The sequence below is a fragment of the Saimiri boliviensis genome, chromosome 1, assembly GCF_048565385.1.
Source record: "Saimiri boliviensis isolate mSaiBol1 chromosome 1, mSaiBol1.pri, whole genome shotgun sequence".
NCBI lineage: Eukaryota > Metazoa > Chordata > Mammalia > Primates > Cebidae > Saimiri > Saimiri boliviensis.
The window spans coordinates 207,616,171-207,629,489 of NC_133449.1; the positions used below are offsets into that span (position 1 = coordinate 207,616,171).

General features: G+C 35.1%; 1 protein-coding gene across 2 annotated transcripts in view; it reads left to right on the top strand.

The window, feature by feature from the left end:
- SLCO6A1 (solute carrier organic anion transporter family member 6A1) overlaps nucleotides 1-13,319 on the top strand; it is a 92,177-nt gene that overhangs the window by 11,670 nt on the left and 67,188 nt on the right. For both annotated transcript variants that reach the window (XM_003920939.3, XM_010340122.2), the window contains exons 3-6: nucleotides 1,549-1,731; nucleotides 3,634-3,730; nucleotides 9,631-9,749; nucleotides 11,235-11,344. In XM_003920939.3, coding sequence (XP_003920988.2) covers nucleotides 1,549-1,731; nucleotides 3,634-3,730; nucleotides 9,631-9,749; nucleotides 11,235-11,344 — 509 coding nt within the window. The remainder of the gene's footprint in view (nucleotides 1-1,548; nucleotides 1,732-3,633; nucleotides 3,731-9,630; nucleotides 9,750-11,234; nucleotides 11,345-13,319) is intronic.

Consider the following 13,319-nt stretch of genomic DNA (forward strand, 5'->3'; position numbering starts at 1 on the left):
GCTTGAAATTATTATTAGAAAAGGGTTGTAGTTATTACTTTTGACATTTAAAATGACTAGCTGTTTTAGTTTCTTCTCAGACTGCTATAAAGAACTATCTGAGACTGGGTAATTTATAAAGAAAGATGATTTAATTGACTCACAGTTCTACAGACTATATAGGAGGCCTGGAGAGGCCTCAGGAAACTTACAATCATGGTGGAAGGTGAAGGGGAAGCAAGCACATCTTCACATTGTGGCAGGAGATGAGCAAAGTGGGGAGTGTTACATACCTTCAAACAACCAGATCTTGTGAGAACTCACTATCATGAGAACAGCAAGGGGAAAATCCGCCCCCATGATTCAGTCACCTCCCACCACCTCCCTCCCACAACATTGGGAATTACAATTCCACATGAGGTGAGGGTGGTGACACAGAGCCAAACTATAGCACTAGCCAAGGCAGGTGGAGTACGGTGCATAACAGCAAAAAAGTTCAAGGAACTAAGAGGCCAGGATGTTGGAAGTATCACATAGACACTGATATCACAAGTTAATAGGTCTGTATAAAACTGAACCTTCAGCATTTGAATGATAGTTCTAGAGACTACCTCCCACTTGATATGGAGTCAAAATCATTTCACATGGATACTAAGCCAGCTGAAAAGGTTCATTTGTATACTATTTTGCAATCTGCACTTTAATAGGGCTTCCACAATATAATTTAAAAGCATTTGTTAAATGTCAAGCAAAATGACCTGTACAATATAATCTAATACAATTGCCTGGATCTACCAACCTACAAACAAATAATAATTACACAAGCATTTACTTAATACTGTTTTATAACCATCTGAAGAAAAAATGTATAAGAAATATACTGTGACCTGAAGGAAATTAAAATCTAGTGGATGACCACATAATGACTAACTCTAATGGAAAGAAATGTATACTGTGTAATGCCTTCTCCTTATGAACCTATGTTCTGAAAGTTAGTGGGTCTAAAATGGGAAGTTATTTAATCAGAAGGAGACAAACTTAACATAAAGATTGTTAAAGAGGTGGACATAAAACTAAACTCAGAAGGTACTCTTTGATAAAATCTAGAACATTAGAAATACTTTTGGCCTAGGGTCAAAAGCCCGGGGAACAGGATGCCAAATTTAAGAGGAATATGTGCTATGTGTAGCATGCACATTTATATTTTGGTTTATAATATATGCATCTTTTGCAGGATTCCCACACAATTTCTTTTCTTTTTTTATTTTGGAGATGGGGTCACAGTATGTTGCCCAGGCTTGTCACAATCCTCTCACTTCAGCTTTCTGAGTATCTGGTACTACAGCTGTGTGCTGTGTCTAGCCCAAATTTTATAATGGCATTTTTTCTGATGACATATTGATTGATTGCAGTATTACTACATTCAGTGTAAATGACATGTTAACTAAAATAAAAATGTATAATTTTGGAAATAGCTTGTAAAATATTTGATAAAGAATACTGCACATTTGTTGTATGTTTAACTTTTAAGTTCAATTAACAAAACTATAATTATTGTCTTTTCAAAAGATATTTGCGAAGAAACAAAGGTTGTTACTCGTTGCCAGAGGCGTGCATCGTTTCAATCAAAATACTTGTCTTTCTTCACCCTTGGGCAGACTGTTCAAGGAATAGCAGCAATGCCTCTTTATGTCCTTGGAATAACCTTTATTGAAGAAAGTGTTTCTACACACTCAGCTGGTACCTATATAGGCAAGTTTTTACCCCCTCTAATGTGATTGACCCGTTTTGAATTTTCCTTGAATTTTGGTATGCATGTCTAAACTGATATAGAAGTACTATTAGCCCTTATGATAACATTGTAATAAATGATAACTGGTATGCTAAACCTTTAAATCACATTGATTCACCTAATTCTGAAGAGCTGTTTGAGATTTGAGATTCCAGACAAGTCACCTGAATGTCACTGAAAATATACAGAGCAATTGAAAAAAATCTATACTTTCATCAGGCCATGGTGCCTCATGCCTGTAATCCTAGCACTTTGGGAGGCCAAGGCATGCGGATTACTTGAGGTCAGGAGTGAAAAGCCACAGTGAAACTGTTGTCTCTATTAAAAATACAAAAAAAATCAGCCAGGTGTGGTGGTGAGCACCTGTAATCCCAGCTACTCTGGAGGCTGAGGAAGGAAAATCACTTAAACCCAGGAGGTAGAGATTGCAGCAAGCTGAGATGCCACCACTGTACTCCAGCCTGGGTGACAGAGCAAGACTCTGTCTCAAAAAAACAAACAAACAAACAAAAAATACTCTCTTAAGTAATAAAAATCATCCTTTTTATGGATATGTGTATGTACATTTATAAATATGTATATTTATATATGTGTATGTATATTTAATGAATAATAGCATACTATCCCTATTTACAATCTCTTATGCTATTGTATCCTACAATAAGAAAACCTGGCTATATCTCAGGGTAATCTGTACTCTCTTATATTGCAATAGATTCTGGTCCTGGTAGATCATCTATTTCTACAGGGTTATCTAACTATCACTTCTGAAAATTTAAGTTGTTTTTATATACTTACTGCAAAGGTGTATTGAGACATCCTGACACCCTGGTAGCTAAGGTGAAGGGTGAAGAGGTAATGATAACGTTAAAGTATCTTGCTAGAGCACCCAAATTGAAATAAAATAAGGTATTTTGAATTTATAATTATTTTAAATATAAATATACTTTGTGATATATTAAATATAAATATACTACATATATTTAATTTATATGAAATATGTAAATAAGGTATAATGAATTATATACTGAGTTTCTCCAATACATGTATTGGATAATATGTATTATGATTAGTTTTATGTGTTTGCTTGGCTAAATTATGACGCCTAGTTGTACAGACAAACACTAATCTAGATGTTTTGGTGATGGTCACTTTTAGATGTGATGAATATTTACAATCAGTAGATTTTGAGTAAAACTGATTTCATAATGTGGATGGGCCTCATTCAATCAGTTGAAGGTTCTATGAGGAAAGTCTGAGGTTTTCTGAAGAAGCAGTTCTATCTGGACTGTAACATCAACTCTTACTTGAATTTCCAGCCTGCTGGCCTTCTCTACAAATTTGGGACTTGCTAGGCCTCATAATTGTATTTTGTATGAGTCAATTCCTTAAAATGAAGCTCTCTGTTTTTTTTCTTTGTGTGTTTTTTGAAAGTTATTTTTATTTTTGTTTGTTTAAATTCAATAATTTTTGGGGGAACAGGTGGTATTTGGTTAGATAAGTTCTTTAGTGGTGATTTATTTTGGTGCAGCCATCACCCAAGCAGCATACACTCTACCCAATGTGCAGTCTTTTATCCTTCACTCACCTCCCTCCCACCATTACTCCTGAGTCCCCAAAGTCCGTTATATAATTCTTACGCTTTTGCATCCTCATGGATTAGCTCCCACTTGTGAGAACATATGATGTTTGATTTTCCATTCCTGTTTTTCTCTCTTTTATTGGTTTTGTTTCTCTGGGGAACTCTGACTAATACAGAATGCTGTGCAAAGCTTTCAGAAGTAATCAATTTTAGTCAATTAATTTTTATCATAACAAAGCTGGCTTATAAAATTGCTTGATGTTCAATGTTTATTTTATAGGTATTGCAGAATGTTCAGAAATCATTGGATATGCTCTGGGTTATGTGATAGGAGCCCCACTAGTTAAGGTCCATGAGCATAGTACTGCTGCAGAAAAGTAAGCATTATTTTTTTCTTTTGTTTACATTGTATAAAATGTTTACTAAATAGATGCCATAGCTTATAAATAAACATATATTTAATTTGTAATAACCATGGTTTTAGAAAAATATATACAAGTGTGACATATGCACATATATGTACATATAAATACATCTAAAGTAGGCATCTTGAATATTTTGAAGTGTGTAGAACTATACTGTTAACTGTATGCGCATTGTCTTGCAATATACATCTAGAACTTTTGCATCTTGAAAAATACAATCATTGTTCTACTTTCTGTTTCTGAGAGTTTGACTATTTCAGGTACCTTATGAAACTGGAATCATGCAGTATTTGTCTTTTTGTGATTGACTTATTTCACTTTGAATAATATCCTGAAGTTTCATGCTTGTTGTAGTATATAACAGGATATCCTTATTCATTTAAGGCTCAATTATGCTCCACTGTATTATTGTACATACCACACTGGCTTTATTCATTGATTTTTCAATGGACATTTAAGTTGCTTCCAGCTCTTCACCATTGTGAATAATGCTGCAATGAATATAGGTGTACAAATATCCCACAGAGATCCTGTCGTTAATTCTTTTGTATATATACTCAGAAATTGGATTGCTGAATCATATGGTAATTCTATTTTTCTAATTTTATTTTTTTAAACTTTTATGCTTTTTTTTATAGTGACTGCACCATTTTACATTTCCTGCAGTGCACAGAGTTCCAATCCCTCCACATCCTCATGAATATTTGTTTTTCGTATTTGTTTATTTTTCTGATGGTGGCCATCCTAATGGATGCGAGGTGATACCTTATTATGGTTTTGATTTGCATTTCCCTGATTATTAGTAATATTAAATATATTTTCATATGCTTCTTGGCCATTTGTATATCTTCTTTTGAAAAGTATCAATCCAAGTCCTTTGGCCATTTTTAAATCAGATTTCTTTTGTTGCTATTGGGTTTAAGTTCTTTAGATATTCTGAATATTAGCCTCTTTCAGGACATGGTTTTCAAATGCTTTCTCCCATTCTGCAGGCTACTTTTCACTTCACCAATTCTTTTCTTTAGTGTAAAAAAAGATTTTAAGCTCTATGTAGTGCATTTGTATGTTTTTGCTTTGCTGTCTGGGCTTTGGGAGTAATATCCAAAAAATAATTGTCAAATCCAGTGTCATGAATCATTCTCTCTATGCTTTCCTAAAATTCATGTGGAACCAGAAAAGATCCTACATAGCCGAAGCAAGACTAAGCAAAAATAACAAATCTAGAAGCATCATATTACTGGACTTCAAACTACTACAAAGCTGTAGTTACCAAATAGCATGATACTGGCATAATAGTAGGCACACAGACCAATGGGAAAGAATAGATAACCCATAAATAAAACCAAACACTTGCAACCAACTGATCTTTGACAAAGCAGATGAAAACATTAACTGAGGAAAGAGCACCCTATTCAACAAATGGTTCTGAGATAATTGGCAGGCAACATGTAGAAAAATGAAACTGGATTCTCATCTCTCACCTATACAAAAATCAACACAAGATGGGTCAAAGACTTAAATGTAAGACCTGATGTCATAAAAATTTTAGAAGAAAACATTGGAGAAACTCTTCTAGACTTGGCTTAGGCAAAGACTTCATAACTGAGAACCCAAAAGCAAATGCAACAAAAACACAGATAAATAAATGGGACTTATACTAAAAAGCTTCTGCACAGCAAATGTAATAATCAGCAGAATAAGCAGACAAGCCAAATATATATATATAATATATGTATATTCTATACATATATAATGAAATATTACTCATCCATAAAAAGTAGTGAAATAATGGCATTTGCAGCAACCTGGATGGAATTGCAGATCATTATTCTAAGTAACTCAGAAATGGAAAACCAAACATTGCATGTTATCACTCATAAGTGGGAGCTAAGTTATGAGGATACAAAGGCATACTGTTGATACAATGGACTTTGTGGACTCAGGGGAAGCATGGGAGTGTGGCAAGGGATAAAAGGGTATCGTGTGCACTGCTCAGGTGATGAGTACACCAAGATCTCAGAGATTACCACAAAAGAGCTTTGCCATGTAACCAAACACCACCTGTTGCCTAAAAACCTATTGAAATAATTTTTTTAAAAGAGAGAAAAATGGTCATGATATAGGAATGGTGACTTTGTATCAGAGCACTAACATGAACTTCTTACCAAGAACAATCTCTAATTAATTATATTCACTAGGAATTTAATATTACTCTTGCTGATTATCCAAGTGGTCAATAGTAGAAGCCAACCTTGAGTTTCCAATGTGATGCAATTTTGGAAAGACAAGTTGACCATCTGTTGTCAGGCTGATTACACTGGCCCTCTTTTAATGTAGAGGAAACAGTAATTTTCTCTTTACAGGGAAAGATACATATTCTAGACAGGGTTTTTTCTTCTCTACCTGCAGTGTTTCTGCCAGTACCACCATCCACAGACTTACAAATGCCTTATACATCCCTATAATATCTCATATAATTTTGTTTCTAAGAAATATATGACAAGACAAAGGAAGTTTGACTGTATGATAACTACAGAATTCATTGGTCTTACTCTGTACTCCATTGTCCAGAAACAACTGGCTTGATAGAATGGTGTAATGACTCCATACCCTCAACTGTTATGAAGATACTAATATTTGAAGCTAGATTACTGTCTGCAAGATTCATTTTATGCATTGATCCAAACAATTCTTTGTGGTGCTATCTCCCCCATATGGTTGCATGGTTCTGGGAACCAAAGGTTGGAAGCAGATCATCTCATTTTTACATGAAATATTCTACTGGGTGAATTTTTGCTTTCATTTTCTGTACTTTTGAGCTTAATGGGTTTGGAGATCCTTACTCCCAATGGGACATGCTTTTGATACATAAAGAAGTATAATGTTCTCAGTCAGTTGCAAATTCTGATGACCCTGAATTAACAAGTAGTGAAAGAGAGTCTAGGAGGTGGAGTCAAAATTGCTGATTAGAAGCAGCTACAGTGTGGCATTCACAGAGGAGCAAAAGAAGTGAATATAGCACTTTCAATAGAAATATCCAGGTACTCACATTGGGACTGCTCAAGGAAACAGCTTGACCTGCAGAGAATGAAGAAAAGGCAAGGCAATTATCCACCTGGGAGTAACATGGAGCCAAGGGAACTCCAACCCTCAACCTAGGGAAGTGGTGAGTAAACATGTGACTCTGGAAAACGATACTTTTCCTATGGATCTTTGCAACCATTGGATCAGATGATTTCCTCCTGTACCCACTCCCCCAGAGCTTTGGGTCTGACATACAGAGTTATGTGGAGTCTTGGCAGAGCAACTGCTTAGGCATGCACAGAAACCTGTAAGATTTACCTACTCTGGCTCCAGGATCCCCAGCAAAGATGACTGCAACTCAGGCAAAAAGGGAGGTCTGTACATACCCCTAGGAAGGGGGCCATATCCAGGGGCTGAGCAGGGTTATTCTGCAGGCCCCATTTTCACAGCACCTCACAAGACAAGACCCCACTGGGCTGGAATTCTAGCCAGTCACCTGGCTGAGATGGGAAAGAGCTCCTGGGTGAAGGGGTAGGCCATCATCTTGGTTGTTCAGACAACTCAGCTATTCCAAGCTGAGGACTTTGCAGAGTCCAAGCTGAGCAGGTTGGAGATGTTATCCCAGTACAACACAACTGCTTTGCCAAGGCGTGGCCAGACAGCTTCTTTAAATGAAACCTAGTTCCACTCCTCCTCATTGGGTGAGACCTCTTTTACAGTGTTGGTGAGAGTGTAAATTAGTTTACCCATTGTGGAAGACAGTGTAGTAATTCCTCAAAGACCTAGGGACTGAAATACCATTCAACCTAGGAATCCTATTACTGAGTATATACCCAAAGACACACATTTACTTGTTTAACAAACCTCCACATCCTGCACATGTAGCCATGAACTTAAAATAAAAGTTAAAAAAAGAGAATCACAATACTAACTAATGTGAATATTTTGAGTTACTGGTTGGGGAGGAATGGGTTTCTGCTATATAACAGAGACAGTCATAACTTTGTTTGAAATCCAGGGGGTTTACCTGATTCTTAGTATTCACATGGCCCAGTAATTCTCTTTAAATAACTGCCTCAACTCATTAAAGAAAATACCACTAAGGTTCAGATCCTATAGGAATAGGACAATAGTTAGGTCACCTCACCAGGTGAAGTATCCTTTCCAACCAAGGTGCTAGCTGAGGGTAAGGCATTCATACAATAGGTGGTAAAAGAAGGCAGATGTGGTGGTAAACTTAGACCTTGTCACTAATAATGATGCAGGGACCATGGCAACTAGGTTTTGTGTTAATTTCCTTCTAATTTTTATTCTTCTAGGTTATATGATGAGCCCTGGTAGTGGTAACTATTTTAGATGTAATACGTTTGAACGTATTTCATTAAGCCTGTTCTTAGGCATTTCATACTTTTTTAAATATTGTGTGTGGAATCTCCGTATTTTATATGTAACCTTTATATTGTTTTCCCCAATTGATAAGTTTTCTTTTTAGTTGATTTCCCTAACTCTTCTGGGTACACAATTATATATACATGTGTAATGATCACATGTAATATAATGTATGTAGTTAGAATGCATAGCTGGGTTCAAAAGTGAAAAAAAATCTCCTGAATATAATAATCAGTGAGGAAACATGCAGCCCTAGTGACAATCTGGAATTGAAACTTCCTGAGTGTAGCATATGCAGATGTGTATGACAAGTGGGTAATGGAAATCAAGACTGCAACCCTAGGAAAAGTGGAATTTCTATTCCTTAATAATGCTTGCAGTGGATAATGAGTTGTCCCATCAGTGAATAAGACTGTGTACATTCTATAAAAAACAAGGCCTATAAGCAAGTTACTCACCAGGTCTTGGCTGGCAATAGAAACACTCATGAAAACCCAGCACTTCCAAAACTGTGTTTCCTGTCGATGTAGGCATTTTCCCACAATGGCTGTTTGAAGGGGGTCTTAAATGTGTGCAGAGTGGAAGACGATGGTGTCTATGTATTAATCAACTTCCCCTGATATCCTCCCTAAATGACAGAATAGCTTTACAACTGTGAAAATTCTCACAAATCCATGGTTTCAGTATTAACTGAAGACAAAGTATGCTTAAACTGCAAAATAATTATGACTAAAAAGCGAATAATAACAAATCCCAGCATAGGATCCTTTACTTTCCCATATCACCTTCCCCACTGCAAGGCTTTATGGTGAGCAAAGGCAGATGAAGAAAAATTGCAGAGAAGACAGAAGACAGAGAGCTTAACAAAGGGTCCTACAGGTGAATTTGAAATAATAACTAGAAGGATACATTCACACTAAATCTGAGACTTCAGAGAAGGGACTAGAAGAAAGGGATTTCAATGTATTTGTAACTGAAAGGGTTAAATGCCATAAAAAGTTTCAGTTGTGCAACATAAAGGGCCAGGCTTGCCATAAAGGTCTAAGTGCTTGATTTTTAAGAATGATTTTAAAGGAGAGATAAGATTTAAAAAGACAGTGTTCCAAATATATAGCTTCTGGTGAAGAAAGTTTAATAGGAACAAACAAGTACCTTTTGTGAGTATTTGAGTGAGTACTTTTGTGTCTACCAAGTGATACCAAGGAAAAGAAGGAAAAGGGGAAAAATTAGAATCCTATAAGACAAAACAGAAGCATATAATTGGGGACTCACAATTACTCCCTTTCAACAAAACAAACAATAGTGACAAATTAACAAAAAATTCATTTGTCTCACTCTCCAACCCTCTGTCTCTCACTCTCAGGTTCTCCACTCCGATTATGGTTTTGTTGTAATAAAATACCTAAAGTTGATTTTTTTTTTCATTTTCTCTATTAAAGCACTACAAACAATGATGTTCCAGATTGGAAATTGACTTGGTGGATTAGTTTTCTTTATGCCGCTATTGTTGCATGGTGTATATTTATACCATTGTCATGCTTTCCAAACAATATGCCAGGTGACTATAAAATGTCATTTACTAAATTAGAGGATAGTAGTTTTTTTCTCCATCGTTCTTCTTCTCAGAAAATAACTATATTACATTAAAAAAAATGAGTATGCCTCTTGCTGTAGTCGTTTGTAATAGAGTGTCAAATGCTAGTGTTATTTAAGCAAATAAAGCAGCACTACAACCAAATATTATTTGATTTATGTGCCAGAATTCCTATTTCTTTAGGTTTTTTTTTTGTTTATTTTTTGAGATAGAGTTTTGCTCCTGTTACCCAGGCTGGAGTGCAGTGGTGCGATCTCAGCTCACTGCAACCTCCTCCTCCTGGGTTCAAGTGATTCTCTTGCCTCAGCCTCCCGAGTAGCTGGGACTACAGGCACGTGCCACCATGCCCAGCTAATTTTTGTATTTTTAGTAGAGACAGAGTTTCACCATGTTGACCAGGATTGTCTTGGTCTCTTGACCTCATAATCCACCCGCCTCAGCCTCCCAAAGTGCTGGGATTACAGGCGTGAGCCACCGCACCTGGCCTATTTCTTTAGTTTTGCGATAGGGTCTTCTTCTGTCACTCAGACTGAGTGCAGTGGTGTGACCACAGATCACTGCAGCCTCAAACTTCTGGGTTCAAGTCATCCTCCTGCCTCAGCCTCCAGAGTAACTTGGACTAAAGGTGCATGCCACCATGCTTAGCAAGTTTTAAAATTTTTTTCTTTTTTTTAAGAGATGGAGTCTTGCTATGTTGCCCAGGCTAGTCTTGAACTCCTGGTCTCAAGCTATCCTTCCACCTTAGCCTCACAATATGTTGAGATTACAGGTCTAAGCCACTACAACTGGCCCAGAATTTCATTAGAATTAGTGCATATTTTTGGTTCTCATTATTTCCTTTAAAAATGCTTTATATCTAGAGTTCATAAGTTGTTTTGTAAACTGAAGCATATTTAAATCTACTTATGCAGCATTTACTGTATGGACTACCTCAGAATTGTAGTAAGATCCAATGATAACTGTTAAAATTTTCTTGAAAACACTGAAAAGTACATGTAAAGTCAAATAAATCAAATATTCTTCTTATTATAGTACACTTCATTGGCACAAAATAGTTTTAATAGTATCAAAGATTATTCCCTTATATTTTAGAGCAAATTGGTAGCCATTTGCCAAGTGTGGCTATTTAAATTTTAAAATAAATTAAAATTTTATTTACTCAGTCATAGGAGCTGCACATTAAGTATTTAATAGCCATATGTAGCCAGTGGCTACAGTAATGGACTGTGCACATATGGAAAGTTTTCATTATCACAGAATGTTCTTCAGGAAAATACTGTTTTAGAAGACTGTGTCTTTTGATTAATGAGATTGACTCTAGCTTGTTCAAAAATAACTCATTTGTCATTTCAAGATTAACTGAATTTACTAGGGTATGTAGGTATGTTTTATATATGAGTTTTAGTTACTTGAATATGTCATAAGATATTTTTACTTGTTAATATACAGGTTCAACACAGATAAAAGCTGAGAAACGTAAACGGCTTCATTTGTTTGACGAAAAACATAAAGATCTGGAACTTGGAATTAGTATCAAGGATTTATTTGCTGGCCTTTGGGTAAAGTAAAACAAGCCAACTAAGTTGACCTATGTAATTTTCTAATAGCGAATTTACGAAAATACCCGAAAAGAGTTTAATCTAAATCTGGGTGAAACTTTTGGGATCTTTGAACTAACTTATTCACTTTACAGATAATAAAAAATAGGACTGACCTTACTAATAACTTGACTAGTGTCAGAGATTGGTACCCGGTACTTTCCTTCTATTTCTCTTAGTTTTATATTACTTTATGTTTACTTTTTCTCTGCAGAAAGAAATCAAGCATTTAATGGGATGACATGTATGAATCAACATTATCTTTTTATTATGTTTAGGTGACTTAGAAGAGAACTCTAAAAGTTGAAAAATAGTCCCACAAACATAATATTTTGTGGAAAATATTTCAATATTAAATGAAGAAAATCTTGGTTTTTCTAACTGAAACAAGGTCTATAATACAGATATTGTGGAGTTTAAAAACACCAACTTTGAAATAATAATTTGACTTTCCATTTGTTTTCTCTTCTGCTATTCATAACTTCATCTTTTCTGTTGTTTGCAGAATTGTATTCCTCATATATAGACAGTATCAAGTCATTTCTCAGATTACTTGATAGATGAATTTCATACTTTTTAATAGGACTTTCAAGATCCTTCACAGTAGCATCAACTAAATTTTCCTATCCCATTTCCTTAAAATTTTATTCCTCTCTCCCCCACATTCCAGCCACTTGGCCTTTCCTGACACATTAGATAATTTTTATAGTCCTGTAATTTAGTAGAATGCTAATCCCTCTATTTAAAATGTCCTTCTCTCTCTTCTCTATTATAAATAAAACTATTTGTCAAATCTTACCTTATATTCCCAGGAAAAAATGAGTTTCTCCCTCCTTAATACTTTGATAGATCTTTGTTATAATGTTTTATATATATATGTGTGTGTGTATATATATGTATACACATACATACACACAAACACACTTTCGTTATACTGGTTTAATCTTTAATCCTAAAACAAATGTATATGTTGTATAAAATCCAAAATATATTTACTTGTTTCTATTCTGTGTTTATCTTTCAATCAGATCATAAACCAATCATCCCAATTGGTTACATTTAATTCAGATTTTTATTTATTTTTTTATCAAAATATTACATGTACATATATTGTAACAATGCAGAAGCCAGTTATAATCTCTTTCATATTGGTAAAAATTAACATGCAATTATTAAAAACACTTCAGAAAATTTAAACATGAATGTTTTAAAGGTTTTTTTAAGTTTAATGCCAGAAAAGAAAAAAAAAAGGCCAATTCCAATACTTCTTTCTTGGATATGGAGCATTTTATTATTATTGCTAGACAGGATGTAAAATAATATAATGCCTAGCAACAACCTTAGACTTCTGACTAACATTTATTTGAGTAGATACCTAGAAGATATCTTATTTCTTCTTAAAGTTTATCAGAAGGTGGAACTTTTAGAATTGTAGAGCAAGAAACATGGAAAATCCTTACCTCCAAGAGGTGGTGGCAAACTGGCAGAATTGTCAACAACTATTTTGAAAATCTGGAAATTAAGCAAAGGCATACAATAAATTGAAAGCATTTATTCAATAGTTATTGAACATTGGTTAGAAAAGTAGGCTCTGTGACATTTAAATTTGGGACTATATCCACTGTCTTTTCTTCCCTTCCTGTCCTCTATGTCTTGGTAACAGAGAAGGCTATTTTCTTTGATCTAGAAAATAAGAAAACTAAAAAACAGTAGTATGAGAAATTTAATTTGCTAAAGGCCAATTGTCTTCCTGCCACTTGAGGTGGCTGCTCTAATTTGGAGCTCCATGGGAAAGTCCAGGGACAGCAATTACAATACTAGTGGCAAATCTTTGGAAAAGGCCAATATCACAGCTACCAAAGGCAGCAATACTGGTTAGGGTAAACTAAACCAGCTGAAAATGTAAAAGCTATATATGGCCAATGATATTGGGATT